General features: G+C 39.7%; 1 protein-coding gene across 1 annotated transcript in view; it reads left to right on the top strand.

Annotated features, from left to right (window-relative positions):
- Positions 1-25,975, top strand: part of CRYL1 (crystallin lambda 1) — a 230,171-nt gene that overhangs the window by 7,207 nt on the left and 196,989 nt on the right. Inside the window, exon 2 of the mRNA XM_049867333.1 lies at positions 9,722-9,829. Within this exon, the coding sequence (XP_049723290.1) occupies positions 9,722-9,829 (108 nt within the window). The remainder of the gene's footprint in view (positions 1-9,721; positions 9,830-25,975) is intronic.

The raw sequence follows: 25,975 nt of genomic DNA, 5'->3' as shown, positions 1-25,975 counted from the left end.
ACTACTAACCAAAAAATGGACAGTTCAGACCCACCCAGAGGTGCCTCAGGAGAAAGAACTGGCAACCTGCTTCAAAAAGGTCACAACCTCGAAACCCTATGCAGCACAGTTCTACTCTGCACACATGGGGTTGCCGTGAGTTGGAATCAACTCGATGGCAACTGGTTTTTTTTTGTTTGGTTTTACCTTCCTATCATTCAGCTTCAACAATTATTAACACATGGCTAATCTAGTTTCATTTATATTCCCTTCTCTAGATTATTTGAAGCAAATCCTAGACATTGTAGCATTTCATCTGTAAATATGTCAGCATGTATATGTAAAAGATAAAAAAAAGGACTCTGTTAAAATATATACAACCATAATACACATAATCATCACATGCAAAACATTAACAAAATTCCTTCATACGTTCAAATAAATGTCTCCAAATATCCAGTTAGCATTCAACATTTCCCTGGTTATCTAAAATTTTTACACTTGGTTTGATTGATTCAGGGTCCAAATAAGGTCCACACATTGCATTTGGTTGATTGTCTCTTAACTCTTTCAGTCTATGGGTTCCCCTCCCTCTTAAAAAAAAAATTTTTTTTTCTTGCAACATATTTGTTGTAAAAACCAAGTCATTTGCCCTGTAGAATTTCCCACACTCTAGACGTTTGCTGGGTGTACCCCTGTGGTGTGATTTAACATGTTCCTCTGTCCCCTGCATTTTCTGAAACTGGTGGTTAGATTGAGAGGCTCATTTTCTGTTAAATCAACCCCAGTCAGGCTTTCACCGATGTTTCAGATACCAGCAGGGTTACTCATAGTGGCATGTAGTAGGCACTTTAAAAATATTTTTTCAGTGAATGAGTGTGATCTTTATTTTAACCCCATGGGAAGAGGCTGCTGATATTTATTTAATATTTGTCACTAGATAATGACAGCTTTTTTTGTTACCAACAACTAACATTTATCAAGCCTCTGTGATGGTTAAGATCTATGGCTGCTAACCAAAAGTTAGGTAGTTTGAATCCACCAGCCGCTCCTTGGAAACCCTACTGGGCAGTTCTGCTGTGGCTTATAGGGTTGCTATGAGTTGGAATTGACTTGACGGCAATGGGTTTGGTTTGGTGGGTTTAACGATGTACCAGGAATGCAAAGAGCTTACCCTGTTGAACAAACAGATTTATATTGCTAACAAGCATTGCATTTTTACATCATTGTACAAACTTCACTGTATTTTTGATTCATGTTCTTAGATGTCTATGATTAAAGATAGAATAGTTTACAACAAATAATGCAAATGTTTAATTCCTTAGACCTAGAAATTAAGGTGGAATTAGGTCCTGTATTTTTATTTTCTTTTTCTCTTGTTCTCATCCACATCTGCACATGCATACACATGTGAGATGGGTGCCAGAGGCAGAATTTTTCTAGGGTTGGTCTCAGGGGAAAGGCTGTCTTGAGAAGATAGGCCCTAGGTGGGCCAAGGTTCCTTTTCAGATCTAATCTCCAGGAACACGAAGGGTCAGGGTGGCTAAGCTTGGTGAGAGACCATAGGAGTTATGGTTGATTGGGAGAGCATTACTAGGGGTAGAGGGCAAGAGGGGAGATGGAAGAATGTTAAAAAATATATTTCCAGACATTTCACCAAAGAGGATATTCAGATGGCCACCAAACACATTAAAAGATGCTCAATGTCATTAGCCATCAGAGAGATGCAAATCAAAACCAGAGTGAGATACCATTTCACTCCCTCTAGGATGGCTAAGATTAAAAAAACAGAGGATAACAAATATTGGTGAGAATATAGGGAAATTGGAATTCTTAAACATTGCTGATAGGAATGTAAAATGGTGCAGCCATTGCAGAAAACAGTGTGGCAGTTCTCAAAAAGCTAAAAATAGAACTACCATGTGACCCAGCAATTCCACTGTTAGGAATATACCCAAGGAACTTGAAAGCAGTGATGCAAACAGACAGGTACACCAGTGTTCATTGCAGCGCTATTCACAATAGCCAAAAGGTGGAAACAACCCGAAATGTCCCTCAGTGGATGAATGGATGAATAAAATGTGGTATATACATGCAGTGGAATATTACTCAGCCAGAAAAAAAGAAATGAAGTCTTGATACATGCTACAACATGGATGGAACTTGAAGACATGCTAAGTGAAATAAGTCCATCGCAAAAGGACAAATTTTGTATGACTTACTTATATAAAAAGACAAGTGCAGGCAAATATATAGAACCAAAATCTATTAGTTTTTTTAGGGGCAGGAGTGAGGGAGTAAGGCAGGGTTACTGCTTATGGAGCACTGAGTTTTGATTTATGGTGATGGAAAAATAGCATTGATTAAGGGTAAGGTTTGTGCAGCCAATTAATATAATTGATGTCAATAAGTTGTATACCTCTAAAAAGTTAGTTGGCAAATGTGTGATATATTTACAATGACAACAATAACAACAAAAAGAGCAGCTGCTGAGGCTGTGTATGTACAACCACATACCTCATGGGATTTAGTTTCTTAGTTTGGAGGTTCATAGTTTCATGGGACATCCCAGGTAATTGGCCTAATAATTGTGTTTAGTGCTTCTGTTTTACATCCTAGTCCATTGCGTTTGCCTGGGGTCTTAAAAGCTTTTAAGTGGCCACCCAAGGTACAACAATTGGCCTCTATGCACTTGGAGCAACACAGGAAGGAAGAAAGTCAGGAATAGAAGGAGAAAATGGAATGTTTGGCTGATTGTGTACGTAACAACTGTCTCATTTGCCATGAGACCAAAAGAACTGAATGATGCCTGGCTACCATTACTGAGCATTTTGATCAAAGACTGTATAGAAGAATCCTGGTCAAAAGGGGGAAAAATTTAGAACGTAATTTCAAGTTGTCATGGACTCAAGACTTTCTGGTGCCATGGAGGCTGGGTGAACCCCCAAATCTATTGCCCTGAGATAATTTTTAAATGTTAAGCAAAAAATATTCCCTTGAGTCTTCTTTAAACCAAATAAGAGTTTAGCTTAACTAATAAAGGATGTTGCCTTGAGCATTGTACTCTTTTAAGAATTATCTACATGGAATCAAATTGACAACATCGACTCGAAAGATTAGATAGAAGACTTAGGGGGCAGTGAGTTTATGGTTAATGGAAAAGGAACAATTTGGAAATGGAGGGTGAGAATGGTTGTACAACATGAAGAATATTATCAATGTCACTGAATTGTACAAGTAGAAATTGTTGAATTTTTGTACCTTCTGTGTGTGTTCTTAATGACAACAGCAACAAATTAAATACATTTAAAAAATACATATATTTTCTTCTCAGCTATCGGGAAAATGCCCATTTGCCCTCTGGTGAGGCAGATAAGCCTTGCCCAAACCCAGAATTCGGCTTTTGTGGGAAAAGTTAGTGTTCATTTTTAGAAATGTAACATGCTGAATATAGATAGATATTCTTTGCATCCAGAGTCTGAGCACACAGCAAGCTAGGTAAGTTCCTGAGAGGCCTGGCTGCTAGTATGTCTTATGTCCCTGGGGAGAATTATCAAACACATTCGTTGGTACATAGATCATGAGGAAAGTTGTGCTGTATTCTTTGCTCGTGATATGTGAGGTTAAGGCTGTGATGTACTCTTCTAGGTAGGCCAGCTTGGATTTGGTGCAGTTGTAATGGGAATAGCACTGGATTTTTGAATTGAAGTTAGGCCTGATTAAGCTTTGCTTGTGTATTAGCTGTGTAAACCCACCTATAGCCACCTCATCTGAAAAAAGCCACCTCACTTGATGATAGTTTAGGCAAATAATGTAGGAGATCCTCCCTCACCTCACCTCTGACAGAACACTCACACACATACACCCACCCAGACACACATCAGGCAGGTACTTAATGGAAAGAATTATAAGCACAGTTCAAGGTGACTCCCTACCTTATTTGTTTACTGGATTTGAGTACTTAAGTATTACTGCTTTAGATCTGTGTGGCAGGAGTTGGTTTTCAAAGCATGTTCACGTACCTTCATTTATTTATAACAGCTGTATTGAAATATAATTCACATACTGTATAATTTATGCAGTTAAAGTGTACGATTCAGTGAGTTTTAGTATATTCATGGAATTGAACAAGTATCACCAGAATTAATTTTAGAACATTTTCATCACCCCAAAAAGAAACCCCTTGCCCGTTAGCAGTTACTCCACATCCCTTCCTTCATCCAGCCCCAGGCAACCACCAGTCTGTTTTCTGTCTGTATGGATTTGCCTATTCTGAACATTTTGTGTAAGGGGGATCATACAATATGGGACCTTATGCACCTTTTGCAACTGGCTTTTTTCACTTACAGTAATGATTTAAAGGTTCGTCCATGTTGTAGCATGTATCAGTACTTCATTCCTTCTTATGGCCGAATAGTATCCCACTGTATGGATATACCACATTTTGTTTATCCATTTATGGACATTTGAGTTTTCTACTTTTTGGCTATTTTTAATAATGCTGTTAATGAACATTAATGTATTAATTTTAGTGTGGACGTATGTTTTTATTTCTCTCGGGTACAGGAGTGGAATTGCTATCACATACATTCATTTTTTGAAAAAATAAATTTTACTTTTTAGGAACAATATTATATTTAGAGAAAAATTGCAGATGGTACTGAGAGTTCCCATGTATTTCCTCACCCAGTTTCCCTATTATTTTAACATCTTTCTTTAGTATGGTACATTGTTGTAGTTAATGAACCAATATTGATACAGTCTTATTAACTCCAATCCATAGTTTATTCAGATTTCCTTAGTTTTTACCTAATGCCCTCACCCAGGATCCCACCCAGGACACCACATTACACCTGATTGTCATGTCTCCTTAGGCTTCTCTTGGCAGTGACAGTTTCTCAGACTTTTCTTGTTTTTTGATGACTTTGAGTGTTCTGAGGACTATTGGCCACTATTTTGTAGGATGTTCTTTTTTTTGGTATTTTTCTGATGTTTTTGTCATGATTAGGCTGGGGTTACAGGTTTTTGGGAGGAAAGCCACAGAGGTAAAGAGCCATTCTCGTCACATTGTAGCAAGTCATGCTATCAACATGACTTTATCACTGGTGATGTTAATCTTGATAACCTGACTGGAGTAGTATTTGTAAGTTTCTCCATTGTAAAGTTACTTTTTCCCCCATTTCCATACTGTACTCTTTGGAAGGAAGCCACTACACACAGTCTACACTTAAGGAGTGGGGAGTTAATGCTTCCCCTCCTTGAGAGCAGATACCTACCTATATCATTTGGGATGCTTCTGCAAGGGAGATTTGTCTCTTCTCTCCCATTTACTTATTCAGTCATCTGTTTCTATCACTATGGACCCGTAGATATTTGTTTTATACTTTGGGCTACAGTCCAACATACTTTATTTATTGTGTTGCTCAAATTGTTCCAACTTTGGCCATTGGAAGCTCACTCAGTTGGTTCATGTATCCCTTTAACATACGTCAATGTAGGTTTTTTTTTGTTGTTTTTGAGCACATTTTAACTTTCTGGCACTACAAGATGTTCCAGGCCCATCTTGCACATTCTCTGCCCAGTTCTAGAATCTGCCAGTTCTCCAGGGATTTCTGTTTTTTTTTTGTTGGAGAATGGTATTGGAAACCAAGATCTGAGTGATAGGTGTATTTTATACATTCATATTTAACCCTTTGAGCAACCCCACCTGAGTTTTTCATGTCTTTTTCTAAAAGACAAGCAACATACTAGTTAAAAGTAAGGACTAAATTAGTAAAAAATATTGTGCTCTTTTAAGAGCTACCTATATGGGATCAAATTGACAACAGAAACTCAAAAGATTAGATAGGAAACTTAGGAGGCAGTGAGTTTAAGTTAATGTGAAGGAACAATTTGGAAAATAAGGTGAGAATAGTTGCACAACTTGAAGAATGTAATCAATGCCACTGAATTGTACATGTAGAAATTGTTGAATCTGTTTGTTCTGCTTTGTATGCAGGCAGTCCCTGGGTTATGAACATCTGACTTACATATGCCCCTTAGTTATGAACCCACCCCTATAAAGCCTGTCAGGAAAAAACTGACTGAGTGTTTGGGGCCCTGGGCTCCCATCATGGGCTGTACTTCTCCCACGTGTGCAGATGCCACAGCAGGCTTTTGGGTGGCTGCTGGCAGACTGGCCCCTGCAACAGGGTGTGCCCAGCCTCGGCCTACTGCAGTGGAAAGCCCACATGCACACATCTCCCTTAGAGCTTGGAAAGGGCCGGCCCCACCATCTATGTGCCCCAAGCACCGCCACTCTGCTCTGAATGGCTGGCCTGCAGGTAGTGGTGGCCAATGGCCCAGGATGTGGCTGCCTGCTCTCTCCTGGTTCTCTGAGTATAACCAGTCAATTTGCCACGCTAGGCATCTGGCCAGGCCTCTGCGTGCCCCCTTACTCAGCTCTGCCCCACCTATCCTACTAGGTCCTCCACGTTGGATAGCCTGGGGCCATCGCAGCACCTCTCTGAGCTTCTGTTTCCCCTACCTTACACATGTGGGATTTCACTATTGCAGCAGTTCTTGGCCTTTTGGTAACTAGAAGGGGCAGTCTTAGATTCCTGGCCTTTGTATATTCCATATGGTTTTTAGGGTTTCATGGAGAATTTTGGATTTGGGGTTCTCTAAGTTCTTCTTCCCAACCATTGGGACCTGAACTCCCTCTTAGTACATTCTGAGGGGCACTTTCTCCCTTGCACCCCAAGGCAGAAGCCTTGTAGTTGGTGTGTGGGGTTGATAGGTTGGTGAAGATGTGATAGGGGAATGATTCCTCTGGCCCCAGCACCATCTGACCCATGCCCCCAACCCTCCTTGCCTCTGCTGGGAGGGTTCAAAACCCAGCAGAAATGAGGTCAGGTGATATAATGCAGATTTTTTAGTTTGGAGTCTACAGTAAAGTATCTAATTAGTCTCAAAGATTTTACAGAACAGAATCTTTTTAGTATTTTGGGTAACATTTGCCCTTTAGGTATCTCTTCAACTGTGGAGAAGGTACATACAATGGTTCGTAATAACAAATGGGCACTACTTTGTGATATACATCAAAACATTATTATTACTGTATTATTGTGTTACAGATGTTTTAGTGTATCTGGAAGTATTTCTTTAATTTTTTTTATGCATGGAAAGGTACACTATACACTACATACTAAGACAAACATCTGACTGATGTTAGATGCCAACCGTACCTAACTGTTCTGATGTATGTACAAATTCGACTTAAAGACAAATTTAGAAACAGAACTCTTTTGTAATCCAGGGATTTCCTGTATTCTCAACAAGAACAAAAACAAAAAACAAATTATTAAGAAAAAAAAAAAAAAGTAAGGATTCAAGAGTCAGACTGCTTGGGTTCATATTATAGCTATTATAGCTCTAGTACTTGTATCCTGTGAGATTTTAACTCCTCTGTGCCTCATTTTCCCATGCAAAAAAATAGAGATAATAGCACTTACTTCAGAGTATTTTGAGTGCCTTCCAACCTGAGGGGCTCACTTTCTAGCACTATATCAGTCAACGTTCTGCTGCTATTCATAAAGTTTTCACTGTCTAATTCTTTTTAGAAATAGACTGCCGGGTCCTTCTTCCTAGTCTGTCTTAGTCTGGAAGCTCCGCTGAAACCTGTCCACCATGGGTGACCCTGCTGATGTTGAATACTGGTGACAGAGTTTCCAGCATCACAGCAACACGCAAGTCCCCACAGTACAACAAACTGCAAAGAATGGGAATTCCACAACAATTGTGGTTTTGAGGAACTTGTATATAGGTCAAGAGGCAGTCATTTGAACCGAACAAGGGGATACTGCGTGGTTTAAAGTCAGGAAAGGTGTGTGTCAGGGTTGTATCCTTTTGCCATACCTCTTCAATCTGTATGCTGAGCAGATAATCCGAGAAGCCAAACTATATGAAGAAGAAAGTGGCATCAGGATTGGAGGAAGACATTAACAACCTGCAATATGCAGATAACACAACCTTGTTTGCTAAAAGTGAAGAGGACTTGAAACAGTTATTGAAGAAGATCAAAGACCACAGCCTTCAGTATGGATTACACCTCAACATAAAGAAAACAAAAATTCTCACAACAGGACCATTAGGCAACATCATGAAAAATGGAGAAAAGATTGACTTTGTCAAGGATTTCATTTTACTTGGATCCACAATCAACAATCATGGAAGCAGCAGTCAAAAAATCAAAAGAAGCATTGCATTGGGCAAATCTGCTGCAAAAGACCTTTAAAGAGTTGAAAAGCAAAGATGTCACCTTGAAGACTAAGGTGTGCCTGACCCAAGCTGTGTTTTCAGTCGCCTCATATGCATGCAAAGGCTGGATAAGGAAAACCGAAGAAGAGTTGACACCTTTGAATTGTGGTGTTGATGAAGAATATTGAATATACCAGGGACTGCCAAAAGAATGAACAAATTTGTCTTGGAAGAAGTACAAACCAAATGCTCCTTACAAGCAGGGATGGTGAGACTACATCTCACATACTTTGGAAATGTTATCAGGAAGGGTCAGTCCCTGGAGAAGGACATCATGCGTGGTAGAGTAGATGGTAAGCGAAGGAGAGGAAGAGCCTCAGTGAATGAACTGGTACAGTACTGCAACAATAGGCTCTAGCATAGCAAGAATTGTGAGGATGGCACAGGACTGGGCAGTGTTTCGTTCTGTTGTACATAGCGTCACTGTGAGTTGGAATCGACTGGACGGCATGCAACAGTAACACCTCATAGGGTTGTTGTAAAGATTAACAAAAGTAATACATATAAAGTGTTTAATGGTGCCTAGTTGCCATTAGTTGCCATTGAGTCGACTTTGATTCGTGGCGCCTGTATGTACACTAGACTGAAACCTTGCCTGCTCCTGCCTCATCCTCACAATCACAGGTATGTTTGAGTCCATCATTGTGGCTATAGTGCCAAGCTATGTCACCGAGCGTCTCCTATCTCACTGAGGTTCTCGAGGGCTCTCTACCTCAGCAAACATGATGTCCTCCAGTGATTGATCCCTCCTAATGACGTGTCCAAAGCAAGAGAGTTAGACAATGTTCTGTTATAATCCATAAAGTTTTCATTGACTAATTTTCAGAAGTAGATCCCATGCCTTTCTTCCTAGTCTGTCTTAGTCTGGAAGCTCTGCTGAAACCTGACCACAATGGGTGACCCTGCTGATATTTGAAATACTGGTGACATTGCTTCCAGCATCATAGCAACTTGCAAGCCACCACAGTACAACAAATGGACAGATGGGTTGCTGTGCCCGGCGCCTAATAAATGTGCAAATGCTGGTGGTAGTTGTAGTATTTATTTGAGAAGGAAAGGTCAAATGCTATCTCTTTTTCAAGTTAAGTGATTTGCCCAAGACAATGGTCAAACAGGGTTTCACATAGGGGCCTTTTACCTCTGTGACATCCTGCCTGTTATGAATTATTTTTTCCACATGAGTATATGATAACTACGTGGCATCTGATGGTACTCCATGTGGACTACTAATGCTGACACTTGAGCCTAGGATTCAGGAACTCCAATGTGAAGACAGATAACATTTTAAACAAATATAGTTATCAGAATATATAACTTTAAGATGTTAAATATTTTAAGAATAGGATGCTGTATAATTTTTAAAAATTTATTTTGGGTTAGGAATAAAAAACTATTCAGTTATTAAGTTAACTTGAAACTTTAAAAAATTTTTCTTTCCCTTTAGTGGCCTCATTGGACAAAGCTGGGCTATGTTGTTTGCCAGTGGAGGCTTCAAGGTGAAACTCTATGATATTGAGCAACAGCAGATAACAAAAGCCCTGGAAAACATCAGGTAAGTGGGCTGGTACCTGGGAGGAATTGAAATGTGTGTGTTTCCCTCAGTTGGTCTTGTTTATCATATTCTCTGCAATTTGACACTTTCATTTGGCAGCTATTGCAGTGCTTCTGAGCCAGAAAGGTCTGACTTAAGGTGGCTGAACTATGAATTCAGGTTGGAGGAGAAATTCACATTATGAGGAGAAAACCCTTAAGATTATGATAAAAGTGATGGAAGCAGAGTAGCTGAACCTAAATCTGAGGTTTCCAGCCTGAATGAGTTAGTAAACTTCTCCTGCTGTGTCATACAAGGCTGAAAGTTTGGGGTTTCCCATGTTCTTTCTCAGCAGGACACACCCACCTTCAGCATGTGATAGCCAGAGCTCGTGTGTGTTAAGCCTTAGGAATGGCCCTCCTGAGGTTTATTTTGACTGCCCTAGTGATTTTTTTTTTTTTAATGATGGCAAGACCCAAATTGAAATATCCTGAATTTTAGTTTGAGATTCATTCACTGGGGATACATAGGTAACCAAGAGAGACATAGTCCTGCTCACTGTTGAGGATATAGTCTAGTAATCTAACGTTATTATTTGTCTTCATAAACTCAGTGAGGCAGATATTATCACCATTATTTTATGGAAAAACTTAGATCTATAAGTGGTTAGAGGAGGCGGGACCAAGATGGTGGAATAGACAGACGCTTCTGACGAGCCCTCTTACAACAAAGACCTGAGAAAACAAGTGAAACAAGTATATTTATGACAAGCTAGGAGCCTTGAACATCAAAGACAAAGTGAGAAAATGCACTGGGAAGCAGGGGGAGGAAGAGACGGTTCAGAAGTGGAGAGGAGTTACCGGACCTGAATCACTGGGAGCCGTCAGGCACCATTCCCGGGAGTGGCTGCGGCGGGCTGGTATTAGCATTCGGGCACAGTTTCCACGGGGAGAAGCAGCCAGCCACACAGCCTGCTTACACCACCGGAACCAGAGAAGAGCAGCACTCGGAAAAAGCTAAGTGCTTGGGTATATTTTGCTGTGCCCCTGCCCCCAAGCTGTCTTCAGTGGCTGTTGATTTCCCTGGGCCTGAGATAGGCCCCGTTGAACACGTAGAACCATCCTTCCGGCCTTGGAGAAGGAATAAATTCGCAGTTGGGGGAAAAGATAATTGCCAGCTCACTAACCTGGGGAGCTCAGGACAGAAATGGCTCCTGTCCAGGAATAAACAGTTCATGGACTTTGAGTACCTAGCTCCCCTGCATGGACCTGTGTGGGCCTGTTTCAGGAGAATAGGCCCTTAACTGTTTGAGCTGTGCAGTAGAGGGGTGGGTGTTTGATGTTTGACAATGCTTTACCTATTAAACAGGGTCCTCACCTACTCACATCAGGGGCCTAAGGACTGTTGGCTCCACTCAGGCCACCCAGCCACCCACGGCATGGATCCAAGGATAACTGATATCTTCCAGTCCTTACAACCAAAAACTTCGGGTGCCCATGGTCTGTCTGTAGAACCCACCCACCTGTATGCTCTAGGGAACAGGGATGTGCTTTCCTCAGAGACACATGGGGGATGATTCTCAGCCCCCTGCCTTGTTCAGAGTGGGACCCCCTGCTGCAACCAGATACTGGTACCAACACCAATCACCTCTGCTCCTCCAAGACTGTAGGACAGAGCCTGTACCACACACTTCATGATCAGCTACCTGGACACCTGAGCTGAATTCATACAACAAAAGTAAACGGACTCCTAGAGTGATATACCTGATAACAGCTCTAGCAATCTGGGGACAGAACGTCAGATATCCAAAGGCAAAAATAATCAAGCTATCTCACTCAAGCAACTGATTTGGGGATATCAAAACAAAACAAAGCAAGAAGCTATGACACAATAAGCAAACATGAAATAAACTAGTACAATAACTTATAGACGGCTCAGAGACAACAGTCAATATCAAGTCACATAAAGAAACAGACCATAATTGCCTCAACAAGCTCTCAAAGAATCCCACAGATCTTCTATATGAAAGGGCATTTCTGGAATTACCAGTGGAAGAATACAAAAGATTAATATACAGAACCCTTCAAGACATCAGGAAGGAAATGAGGCAATACGCAAAACAAGACAAGGAGCACACAGATAAAGCAATTGAAGAAATTAAAAAGATTTTTCAGGAACATAACAAAAAATTTAATAAGCTGGAAAAATCCATAGACAGACAGCAATCAGAAATTCAGAAGATTAACAATAAAATTACAGAATTAGACAATGCAATAGAAAGTCAGAGGAGCAGAATTAAGCAAGTGGAAGGCAGAATTTCTGAATTTGAAGATAAAGCACTTGGCACCAGTATATTTGAAGAAAAATCAGATAAAGGAATTAAAAAAATGAAGAAACCTTAAGAATCATGTGGGACTCTATCAAGAGAAATAACCTACGAGTGATTGGGGTATCAGATCAGGGAGGGATAACAGAAAATACAGAGACAATTGTTGAAGATTTGTTGGCAGAAAACTTTCCTGATATCGTGAAAGATGAGAAGATATCTATCCAAGATGCTCATCAGACTCCACATAAGGTAGATTTTATAAGAAAGTCACCAAGACATACTGTAATCAAACTTGCTGAAACCAAAGATAATTTTAAGAGCAGCTAGGGATAAATGAGAGTCAATAAGAATAAGCTTAGATTACTCCACAGAAACCATGCAGGCAAGAAGGCAATGGGATGACTTATGTAAAGAATTGAAGGAAAAAAAAAATTGCCAGCCAAGAATCATATATCCAGCAAAACAGTCTCTGAAATATGAAGGTAAAATTAGGACATTTCCAGATAAACAGAAGTTTAGGGAATTTGTCAAAACCAAATCAAAACTACAAGAAATATTAAAGGGAGTTCTTTGGTTAGAAAATCAATATCAGGTGTCAACCCAAGACTAGGACAATGGACAGAGCAATCGGATGTCAGCCCAGACAGGGAAATCACGAAAATAAAACAAGATTAAAAAAGCTCAAAACAGGGAAACAGTGATGTTGTTATGTAAAAGAAGACATTAAAACAATAAAGAGAGACTAAGAAATATAGTCAAAGATCTTTCATGTGGAGAGGAAGACAGAGCGATATAAAGAAACAAAAATTAGGTTTAAATTTAGAAAAATAGGGGTAAATATTAAGGAAACGACAAAGGAGACAAACTATCCTATACATCAAAATAAAATACAAGAAAAAAATAGAGACTCAGCAGAAGCAAAATCAACAACAATGAAGAAGAGGAAAAGACAATATATAAACTACTCAGCACAAAAAATTAGGTGGGGAAAAGAAACTGGCAACAACACACAACAAAAGACATCAAAATGATAACACTAAATTCATACGTATCCATAATTACCCTGAATGTAAATGGACTAAATGCACCAATAAAGAGACAGAGAGTGGCAGAATGGATAAAAAAAACATGATCCGTCTATATGCTGCCTATAAGAGACACAACTTAGACTTAGAGACACAAACTAAAACTCAAAGGATGGAAAAAATATATATCAAGCAAACAACAATCAAAAAAGAGCAGGATTGGCAATATTAATTTCTGACAAAATAGACTTTGAAGTTAAATCCACTGCAAAGGACAAGGAAGGACACTATATAATGATTAAAGGGACAATATACCAAGAAGATATAACCATATTAAATATTTATGCACCCAGTGACAGGGCTGCAAGGTACATAAAACAAACTCTATCAACACTGAAAAGTGAGGTAGACAGTTCCACGATTATAGTAGGGGACTTCAGCACACCACTTTCAGTGAACGACAGAACATCCAGAAAGAAGCTCAATAAAGGCACAGAGACCTAAATGCCACAATCAACCAACTTGACCTTATACAGAATACGCCACCCAACAGCAGCCAAATATATTTTCTTTTCTAGTGCACATGGAACATTCTCTACAATAGACCATATATTAGGTCATAAAGCAAGCCTTAGCAGAATCCAAAACATTGAAATATTACAAAGCATCTTCGGCCATAAAAGTAGAAGTCAATAACAGGAAAAGCAAGAAAGAGAAATCAAACACTCGGAAGCTGAACAATACCCTGCTCAAAAAAGACTGGGTTATAGAAGACATTAAGGATGGAATAAAGAAATTCATAGAATCCAATGAGAATGAAAACACTTCCTATCAGAACCTTTGGGACACAGCAAAGCAGTGTTCAGAGGTCAATTTATAGCAATAAATGCACACATACAAAAAGGCCAAAATCAAAGAATTATTCCTATAATTTGAACAAACAGAAGAAACCCTCAGGCACCAGAAGAAAACAAATAATAAAAATTAGAGCAGAATTAAATGAAATAGAAAACAGAAAAACAATTGAAAGAGTTAACAAGACCAAAAGCTGGTTCTTTGAAAAAATTAACAAAATTGATAAACCATTGGCCAAACTGACAAAAGAAAAACAGGAGAGGAAGCAAATAACCCAAATAAGAAATGGGATGGGCGATATTACAACAGACCCAACTGAAATTAAAAGAATCATATAAATGGTTAGTAACCAGCTCAAAGACAAATTAAGATACAAGATTCCAGCCATGGTCTCTCTGATTTCAAAGACATGTTAAGGGTGAGCAGGTCTTGGCATCATCATCACCCACGATAGAGATTCTGCAAATATTACTTATAGCAAAATATTTGCTGTATGGGAAATAATAGATCATTTGTGTAAGTTCATGAAGAAAGATAATAGTATGAATACCCATGAACCTACTATCCAACTTAAGATCTAGAACATTGTCAATGCCCTTCATGTACCTTTTGGATCTCATCCTCTTGTCTACTCACCAGTATTTACCATTAAAAAAAAAAAAAAAAAATTTTTTTTTTTTTTTACTTTGCTTTAATAAACAGTTTTTATTATATATTGTTGTTGTCAGGGGCTGTTGAGGTGGTTCTGACTTACAGTGACCCTGTGTACAACAGAACAAAACACTGCCCAGTCCTGCGCCATTCTGACAATTGTTGCTGTGTTTGAGTCCATTGTTACAGCCACTGTAACCGTCTTGTTGAGGATCTTCCTTCTTTTCGCTGCCCCTCTACCTTATCAAGCATGATGTCCTTCTCCAGGAACTATTCCCTCCTAATAACATGTTCAGAGTACTTGAGACGAAGCCTTGCCATTCTCAGTTCCAAGGAGAATGTTCAGTATTCTTCGCCAACACCGTAATTCAAAGGCATCAATTCTTCTTCGGTCTTCCTTATTCATTGTCCAGCTCTCACATGCATATGAAGCTGTTGAATATATTGTGACTTGGGTCAGGTGTACCTTAGTTCTCGAAGTGACATCTTTGCTTTTCAGCACTTTAAAGAAGTCTTTTGCAGCAGATTTGCCCACTGTAATATGTCATTTGATTTCTTGACTGCTGCTTCCATAGGCGTTGATGTTGCTTATTGGTCCAGTTGTGAGGATTTTTGTTTTCTTTATCTTGATGTATAATCCGTACTGAAGGTTGTAATCATTGATCTTCATGAGTAAGTGCTTCAAGTACTGCTCACTTTCAGCAAACAAGGTGCTAATGAGCTTTCATCTTCCCACACCAGCCATTGATTGTGGGGCCATCCTGTGTAGATATAACCTCCCAGTGCTTCCACTTCTCTGAATAATGCTGCCGGTGTGAGCCTTCAGGGACAAAAACTCAAAAGCTGGGGATGGATATACAGTACTGTAAAAGGGACCCAAAGGGGGCCTGGGTAGAATACCAATGGCCTCCACTACAGAAGGCCTTGAAGACTTTAAGTCAATTTTTGTTTTTTTTTGCTGACTTACATGTCTGTACTTTAATTTATTCAAAAATATTTATTGAGTACAGGCAGTCCCCAGATTATGAACAAGTTCCATTCCTAAGTCTGTCTTTAAGTCAAATTTATATGTAAGTCAGAACAGTTAGGTACAGTTCGTATGTAATATCAGTTAGTGAAATGTTTGTCTTAGTATGTAGTATACAGCACACCTTTCTATGCATAAAAAAACATTAAACTAAAACAGCTAAACTAAAACATCTTTAACATAATAATACAGTAATAATAATAATATTTTGATCCGCATCACAAAGTAGCACCCGTTTGTTATTATGTACCTCAAATTTTTAATACAACAGGCTTTACAGGGTTGGTTTGTAACTACTGGTTGTATGTAAGTAGGAAGTTCCTAACCTCAGGATTGCCTGTACCTACTATGCACTGGGTACATTTTAGGCAACTGGGGATTTGGTGAAAGAAATAGCCAAAGATATGCCCTCAAGGGGCTCACATTCATTGGGGAAAGGGGATTAGAGAAGTAGATAGTACAAAACAAATTAGCAAAATATATGGTGTCTTAGCTCAGATTTTGTCAAACTACAGCCAGCCGGCCAAATCTGGCCTGTGACTTGTATTTTGTGGCCCACAAGCTAAGATTGTTTTTCACATTTTTAAAGGCTATAAAACAAACAAAAAGCTTGATTTTGCTAGAGGCAATGTGTGGCTCCAAATCCAAATCTGTTGCTGTTGAGTTGATTCTGATTTATAGGACGTGTGCTGCAAAGCCTAAAATATTACTGAGCCTTTATAGGAAAAGTTTGCCGATCCCCATGTTAAATGGCAGTAAGTGCTAACAAAAGTAAGTTTTACTGTGCTTTGCTGCCATGTATGTTTGCTGATCTTTGATTGTGAACTCATTTGACAGTGGAAATGGGGCCTTGGTGGCATAGTGGTTAAGAGTTTGGCTGCTAACAAAAGGTCAGCAGTTCAAATTCACCAGCCACTCCCTGGAAACCTTTTGGGGCAGTTCTACTCTGCCCTATAGGGTCACTATCGACTTGAGGGCAATGAGGTTTTTTTTTTTTTTGGTTAATCTGTGAAAAGCCTGGAGCCTAAGCTGGATAAAGTTTTCTCCACAGTGGGTTTTCTTTTGCTATCTGCAAACCGCTTTATTCTCCCTCTAAGATCTAAGGGTTAAACTAGGAATTCTGGCAAAATATTCTTCAGCTTTCATCTGATCCAAGATATGTCCTCTAGGTTACAGCTCCACTTAGTTCACCCTCAGGACTACTGCCTTTTGCTGGTTTTAGTTCTTTTTCTTTTGGTTAAAGTGGATCCATTGGGAATTTTCCTTACTTGCTGTACTTGCTGCTACTCCCCTGGAGCATAAAAATTACTTTTTTGCAGGGTCTAGTGATTTTGTAAACAGAGGTCCTTTGGGGATTCTGGTTCACCATACTGCTGGAAGTGGAAGTCTCACATAGTCTTTAAATAAATTTTATGCCTCAACAGAACAGCTTAACAGTGACCATATTTTTTGCAAATAACACTCCCACACGTATAACACAAATAGCATGCCTAGGAAAATAATGCGTGAGGGGGTTGCGCGATTGGCAAAAAAAGTGTAGTGTGCGTGTTATTTGTACAAAAATACAGTATATAGTTCTGCTTTTGTAATGCAGAGGAAAGTACAACTCTTGACTAATAATAAAAAGGAAAGTGTGAGATAAAAAGATTTCTTCAGGTCAAGTCAGTGTTTTCAAATGGCATCAAGATTCAGAACATGGTAGAAAAATAGCTTAATTCTTAGTTTGAGGTGATGTAGGGAGTTTTTTTTTTTTTTTTTTAGGGAGTAACAGGAAGTAATTTACAGATAATTAAACTTTTCTATTAAGGAGACTAAACTTTAAAGAACATTAAGGAACTTATGGTATTCCTAAATAAAGTAAAATTACATTTACTGTAAGTTCATCAGAGATAGTTTAGTCTTATTTCCACACTAAGTAGTTTGTCTAAGCAAGAGACTAGCACATTGCACTTTGGAAATAGTAACTGAATGATGCTGTGCCTCATATACTCAAAGAGCAATACTGACTTTCCAGCAGGCCTGGACCTCTCATTGCTTTTCTGGAAGATTTGTGGTAGGTAAGTTTGAAGGTGAGAGACATTAGCTGCATACCTGGCCCATTATTGGGGAAGAGTGCAGCCGAGAGAAGAGGAAGCTCTGTGAACCTCTAGATTCAGTCATGCTTATAAGCCAGCCTCATCTGGGCTTTAGACCAAGGGTGGGCAAACTTTTTCTGTAAAAGGCCAAATGGTAAATGTTTTAGGCTTCACAGGCCCTACAATCTGTTACAACTACTTGTAGAGCAAAAGCAGCCATAGACATTATGTAAACAAATGGGCATGGCTGTGTTCCAGTAAAACTTTATATATGGATTAACACTGAAATTTGAATGTCATGTAATTTTCATACGTTATGAAATGTTATTCTTCCTTTATTTATTTTTTTTTCCCAACCATATAAAAATGTTAAATCTATTCTTAGCTCATGGACTATAATGAAATTGATGGTAGGCCACGTTTGGCTTGTAGGCTATAATTTGCCAACACCTACTCTATACTTTTCTATTCTGTTTTCATTTCATTTTTTATTAACATAAAGCCAATTCCAACTCAGTCGTAACGAAGAGAAAACCCTAAGATTTCAAACTGAAGTCCTTTGCCATGTTTCTTGGGATAGTTGTTTTTAGGTGTCATTTTTTAGGTATGTCATCAAACCCTTTGCCCTCTTCCAAAGTCCTTTCAAGCATCAAGGAACATGAGGATTGTGGGTAGGGTTTCTTATTTTGTTTTTAAACCAGGTTAAAGACTTCCCTGTTTTTTTTACTACTTTGGTAGATTCGGAGCTAATATTTCTTCATATTACTGGTACTTGATTTGACTAATTTTGAGGTATTAGTCTAGGATTTTTGAACGAGAGAAACCAGAATAATTTGACTAGTAGCAGCCATATTATAGAAAAAGCAAACATACAAAATTCTTTTCTAAGATTTAAAAAGAGTGATTTTATTTTTATAACTCATATACATTTAAAGTGAGTTAAGCATACAGAACTGGAGGCAGGGATGTTTCTTATCAATTTACTATTAACAAATGACTTCAGGAAAATCAGATTGGGTCATGTCAACTTGCTTAGCTTCCCCTAGGGAGTATTAAATTCTTGGCTTTGAGTGACTTGTAAGTAAAGCCACTTGCTTCCTTTTCTTAAATCATAAGATCTTCAAAGTTGCCATTCCTGCCACAGAGAGTCTGCAAGACACCAAGTTGAAGAGGACTGAGACCAAACCTTACTTTTATTTTTGTATTTTTGTCAGTAAAGTGAGTTCTGCATTTTGTTCTTTTTTTTAAAGCTGGGAAAGAATTATTGTTACTTCTTTCAGTAAGTAAATCATGTCAATTATTAGCAGGTTAACAGTAACTGTTGGCACATGTCCACAACAACATTGTGTATTGGCTTATGGCCCTTTGATGTTCCACATATTAGCCACAGGGAATGCAAGGAGAGCCAGCTTCATCCTTTTGTCAAAAAGTGTAAACAGCATATCTTCCTGATTGGGTTCAATTTACTGATGGGTCAAAATTGTTTGCCTAAATGAACATCCTTTTATCACACTCCATCTTGTGATTATCCTTGTTCCTCTTCCTAGACTATGAGCTCCATGAGGACAGACCCTCATTTGTTAAATATTTATATGACTTTTGTACTAGCCATCAGGGACACAAAAGTAAGCAACATGCACATTTCTTGTCCCCAGGGCCTGGGACATAATAGATTTGAGCCAACAACTGCTTTAGCTGAGTCACAGGAACCTTTTCTAAGGCTCAAAAGGTAATTCTTCTGGCCATATTTTTTCATAGACTCTTTTCCTGCCATCCTTTCCAGGTTGGCCTGCTTCTAATATTATGATTCTTAACATTTTATAGTAGAAAATATTGTGTGGTTGAAATACTACCATTTCTCCAAAAATTTTTTTATGTATGTTAAATCTATTAACTTCTTAAATGAGTAGAAATAGTATTTCTCAATTCTGAACTTCTAAAAATGAACTTAAACTAGGTGAAGTTTATTATTTTTTTAATATTGAAACATTAAAAGACTAAAGAAATTATTGTCATAAAGGGGTTAGATTTAATATTCACCAACTAGTTTACCTTGAATTTTTTTCTCAAATAGTGCCACGGGATCTTTTTCTAACAGGGTGGCAAAACAAGAAACTTAAAACTTAATGTATTTAAATCTCATAATAGAAAAGCAGCTTGACCTTGGAAAATCTTATTAGCAGATGCTTCAGTACTTTGTTTTTGTTCTCCTTTATATATGCAGTACTTGGCATATATTAGGTCTAAAGTAAGAATTTGAGAGAATGCATGGAGTGTTGTAAGAAGAAAAACAAAAATCAAGTAAAGAAAGTTGAAATATGAACTAGTAGACCAGGAGTGGTTTACTCTTGACAGCTTGGAGCCCATTTCGTTTCCATATAGTTATAGCCCTCAGGGGTGAGGGTGTCTTGGCACAGGCCATTCTGACATCTCTGACCACACCCACTCCTAGGCAGATCATAAGGTACCTTGCTTGGCTTGAGCCCTATCTAGAAATACCACAAGTGGATGGTTTTATAAAGAGAAACTTACTCTCTCAAAGTCTAGGAGGCTAGAAGTCCAAATACAGGGCGTCAGCTCCCGGGAAAAGCATTCTCTCTTTGTTGGCTCTGGAGGAAGGTCCTTGTCATCAATCTTGCCCTGGATCAGGAGCTTCTCAGCACAGGGCCCCCAGGTCCAAAGGACATGCTATTCTCCTGGCTCTTGTTTCTTCGTGGTATGAAGTCCCCATGTCTCTCTGCTCACTTCTTTCTTTTATATCTCAAAAGAGATTGGCTTAAGACACAAATCTAATCTTGTAGATTGAGTCTTATCTCATTAGCATAACTGCCTCTAATCCTGCCTCATAAACATCATAAAGATAGGATTTATAACACACAGGAAAATTACACAAGATGACAAAATGTTGGATAGTCACACAATAGTGGGACTCATGGCCTAGTCAAGTTGACACATATTTTTTGGGGACACAATGCAATCCATGACAAGCCCCAACCTTAAGTTGCTATCTTTTGTTATGTGATTCTGCAGTCTTGGTTTTTCCGTAGATATCTCTGTACGATCTGTAGATGGTCATTCTGGTATTCAAATCCCCCTGAAAATTTTTGAGATGTTAAACCAGTCCAAGGAGGCTGAGATCACCCACCTTTGATGCCAGATGTGTGGTAGATAATAAATCCCACTCCATCCACCAACTGCCTCCCGCAAAATCTCACCTTCCCTTTCCTGGTCAGTCCAGACACCAGGTGCTCCATGCAGCTTATCTCGCTTTCATGCCCATTCATTTACCCAGGGCCAGGTCAGGAGGCACTGGCTCCTTCTCTCTCATCCCCATTCACCTGAGGCCTGGTCAGCAGGTACCAGCCCCTTCTCTCTGTAAAAATAGCATGGCGGAGATGTCTGACCTCTTCTAACTTCACAAGGGAAAAGGGAATCAAGATCCTGTGAGGCGGAGGTCAAATATAACCTCCTCTCTCCAACCTTTTTACCAGTTCTGACACAAACCATCCCTCCCACGGCACTATTTCTCCACGGGGTTCAATAATTCATTGTAATGGCCACACAGAACTCACAGATAATACTCACAGTTATGGGGTTTATTAGTAAAGTAACAGGTTACAGTTCAGGTTCAGGAATGTTCAGGATACAGTTCTTTGATCAGGACAGCCTCTTCAAAACAGGTCTCTTTCTGGCCGTCAGCCCCTTGGCCTGGCCTCTGCCCTGCTCGGGCAAGTGTTACAAACTTAGCTCTGGTGCCGATAAGTGGCCAGAGGCACCCCACTCTGCCAGTAAGCTTTGACCTGAAGGAGCTCAGCTCTAGCTCTGTGAGTTGGCACACCTAACTCCAAGTACCTGGAAGCACCCTATTCTGCCAGCAAGCCTCCTGCCCAAAGGTGCTCAGTTCTCTTGCTCTGTGGGCTGGAAAGCCCACCACACTGTCTCCTGCCAGTCTCCTGATTCTGCTGCTGCCGTTTCTCCCTGTCTCCAGCATTACAGCTCTCCCTCTCTGTCCTGGTTCTGCTGCCTCTCCCTGACTTCCATGTTACAACTCTTTCTCTCTGACTCCTGGATCTAGAAGGTTCTCAGCGTAGGGATCCCAGGTTCAAAGGATACGCTTCATTCCTGGCTCTTCTTTCTTGGTGGTGGTGAGATCCTCTTCTCTTCTGGGATGGCTCATTTTAAGCCAACAGGATGGCGAAACTGACCGATCCTCATGTTAGGGTTCCATACACCTTATTTGCTTGGTCCCACCCTGACAAGACTGCCATGCACCTTATTTACATTAATAGCAAGCTATCTAATCCCCTTGGTGGGCTATAAGTACCTCATTTGCATAGTCCCACCCAATCATTTGGTGAGAGTTACAAGACCGTGGTGAGAAAGGCCGTATAAAAGCAATCCCATTGCACCGGACTCACTAATTCTCATTCATGCAGGGCCTAGTCAGTGGTTATCAGCCCCTTTTCTCTCATCCCCATTCACCTTGGGCCTGGTCAGCAGGCACTGGCCCCTTCTCTGTTTCTTAGATCTGATAATTTGTTGAAATGACTCACAAACTGCAGAGAAAGGGCTATCTTTAATCTAGCAGAAAATAAGAATACAAACATAAAGGGCAAGGGCAAGCCTGCATGCCCTCAGGGAACTATGCACTTACCCTCCGGGAAGAAGATGTTCACTCTTTCCACCCAGGAGGCGCCACTGTGCCTCTGTCTTCCAGGGCCTTCCATTGGCCTCACCATGTGCCTCTTGAGGCTTAGCCAGCATTGGGCCACCAGGTGCTCCCTCTTGGTCTAATCATCCCCCACTCATTGGCCTCAGGCATGGCTTGGTGCTCAGAACAGGGACCAAAGGCCAATTTGTTTACTGCAAGGGGGTGCCATACCTTGCAAGCTTTCTAAATAGACTCACCCAAACCAAACAAACTCACTGCCATCAAGTAAATTCCAAGCATGGTTTAATGAATTATCAGTGACGGTCTTTGAAACTAGGTAGGTGCATTGTACTCTATCTCCTAAGTTGCTGAACTTCTTGTCCCTAAACTCAGGTGTTTTATAGTACCTGGGTCTCTGAACTTGTCTTTAACTGCTACTCACATCTCTGCCCTTGCTTAAACACCTTGAACTCTGTTTTGATCTGGATTCCTCTGGACTGGTCTGCTTTTCTGGTTTGGAAATTACTTTAGTTTCACAATGTGCCTTTAACTAGTATACTAGATTGCAAAATTACCACAAATTCCTCTCATCCTTGTATGTATGTGACTTTGCTGCTCCCCAAACAGGAAGTGGAGTGTATTTTTCCACCCTTTAAATCTGGGTTTGGCCATGGACTTATACTGGCCAGTGGGATATTAGCAGGCATGATGCAAGCAGAGGTGTTAGCACTTGTACATTGAGACATGCCCTTTCTTGCTGTTGTGAACTCATCCTCCATCATGTCAGTAAGCTCAGGTTCCCAGCTAAGACATGTGGCTCAGCTGTCAGCCAGTACTAACTGACAGCCAGCACCTACTGCTAGACATATGAGTGGAGCCATCCCAGACCACCAGTCAACCCACCATCAATCTCAGCCACACAAGTGATTCCACCTAAGCCCAGCCCAGATTAGTAACCCACAGGACTGTGAGCCAGTCAATGGTGGACAACGGGTACTTTAAGCCTTGGTCTGGTTCCTGTGGTTAGACTGCTTTCCTCTACTGGCTGGGGGAATTTCTGGTTTTGACCTTCCACAGCTATCCAGGGAAATTCTACTTCTGTAGGAAATGATGCAGAGCTATCAGTCACAATTCCTGTCTTAAAGGACATGTCATCACATAAGAGAAATAAGACCAATGATGTATATGAGTGTACAATTAACATGCAGTGAGATCTCAGGAGAAGTTGACAGTTCCAGCCAAACTGACAGTGAAGGCTTTATGGACAAGGTGAAATATGAACATAGACTTTGTAGGTAAAATTTTAAGGTGGGAAAGTACATGCCAGGTGGAAGAAAAAAAATCAACAACACACAGAAGACACAGTAAAAAAAAAAAAAACTATAATTACAAAAATATAATTGTAACTTACATTTATAATTATAAATATAATTTATAAGTATAAATATAAGAAAAATTTACAAGACATTCATGGATAAATTTTTTCAGTTTTATCGAAGGATAGTTAGGAACACTTAAATAGAGAGATATATACCCTATTCTTGGGCAGAAAGCTGTCTTTAATAGTTTAATTGATGTTTCCCTAGAAATACAGGAAGGCAGGTTGACTGTTGCTAAGCCTAACTGGCCTGAAAGGTGATCTGAGGTCCTGTTGCCAAAAGTTCACACCAATGGGCCATGGGTTCAGCCAGTCATTCACCTGTCTTATCTGTGTGTTCACAGATCATGCTGTCATTTGGCTGTCATTAGGACAGTTCAAATGATTGCTTCATTTCAGTTATTTATTTTTCTCCCCAAACAGAAATAGCTGTGTTTCATCTGATTTGTAAAAGAGGTATATACTCATTGTACATTTAAAACATTTGGGGTGAAATGAGAATCCTTTGTCTCTAGATAGTAGGCTTATGAGTAACTTGTTTGCATTTTGAGGATATAAGCTTGTATCATGATGCTGCATGCTTCAGTGCATATGGATACACACATACTAAAAAAGTAAATGTAGGAGACTCCATCCACAATGAGATACTACTTCACATTCACTAGTATGGCTAGAATTCAAAAAGTGAGATTATGACAAGAGTTGATGAGGATGTGGAGAAATCAAAAGCCTGCTGGTGGGAACGTCAAATGATGCAGCTGCTGTGGAAAACAGTTTAGCAGTTCCTCAAATGGTTAAACAAAGAGTTATCATATGACTCAGTAGTTTTATTCCTAGGCATATACCCAAGAGATTTGAAAACATATTTCCACACAAAAACATGCACATGAATGCTTATAACAACACTATTCGTGATAGTCAAAAGGTAGAAACAACTCAAATGTTCATCAACTGATGAATGAATAAAGAAAATGTGGTATATCCATTCCATTGGCACTTGAAACCCACCCAGAGCCACCTTGGAGGAAGGCCTGTAAATCAGCTTCCATAAAGATTAAAGCCAAGAAACTGTATGGAGCAGTTCTACTTTGTTAACACATGAGGTTGCCATGAGTCAAAAGTGACTCAATGACAGTGTTTTTCTTTTCTTTCTTTTTTTAAACAGTACCATGGCAACATCACGTGTGTCAAGAGTGGATCAGTGCTCCATAGGATTTTCAATGGCTGGTTTTTCATAAGGAGATTTCCAGGCCTTTTTGCCGAGGCAACTCTGTGTGGACCTGAACCTCCAACCTTTTGGTTAGCAGCTGATCAAGTTAATTATTACACCACCCAGGAACTCTGGCATATCCATACAATGGAATATTATTCAGCAAAAACAAGGAATGAAATACTGATACATACTACAACATGGATGAATCCTGAAAACATGGTAAGTGAGAGAAGCCAGACCTATGAAAGTGTCAGAATAGGCAAATCTTTAGAGACAGAAAGTAGATTGGATTATTTGAGGCACCATAAGAACAACATCTTATTGGAAGAGGGGACTCCTGTTGGATAGCACCAGGAAAGAAATAAGATTAGGAAGTGGGCTAGAATCAGTTAAAGAAAACTTTGACTTCTAATTTTAGAAGCTGACAATATCCTGTAAATATGCATTTGTTTAACTAGCATTTATTGTGCTAGAGACTGTGTTAGATACTGGGTGATGGGAAACTACTGATAACTTTTTTGTACAGGCTGATTGTTGTTGTTGTTGTTAGGTGCCATTGAGTCGGTTCCGACTCATAGAGACCCTATGCACAACAGAACAAACACTGCCCAGTCCTGCCCCATCCTTACAATTGTTGTTATGCTTGAGCTCATTGTTGCAGCCACTGTGTCAATACACCTTGTTGAGGGTCTTCCTCCTTTCCGCTGACCCTGTACTCGGCCAAGCATGATGTCCTTCTCTGGGGACTGATCCCTCCTGACAACATGTCCAAAGTATATAAGACGCAGTCTCACCATCCTTGCCTCTAAGGAGCATTCTGGCTGCACTTCTTCCAAGACAGATTTGTTCGTTCTTTTGGCAGTCCATGGTGTATTCAATATTCTAGGCCAACACCACAATTCAAAGGCATCAACTCTTCTTCGGTCTTATTCATTGTCCAGCTTTCACATGCATATGATGTGA

The sequence above is a fragment of the Elephas maximus genome, chromosome 23 (genome assembly GCF_024166365.1).
Source record: "Elephas maximus indicus isolate mEleMax1 chromosome 23, mEleMax1 primary haplotype, whole genome shotgun sequence".
Taxonomy (NCBI): domain Eukaryota; kingdom Metazoa; phylum Chordata; class Mammalia; order Proboscidea; family Elephantidae; genus Elephas; species Elephas maximus.
Note: the sequence above shows the minus strand (reverse complement) of the source record. Positions and strands in the feature narration are given on the sequence as shown.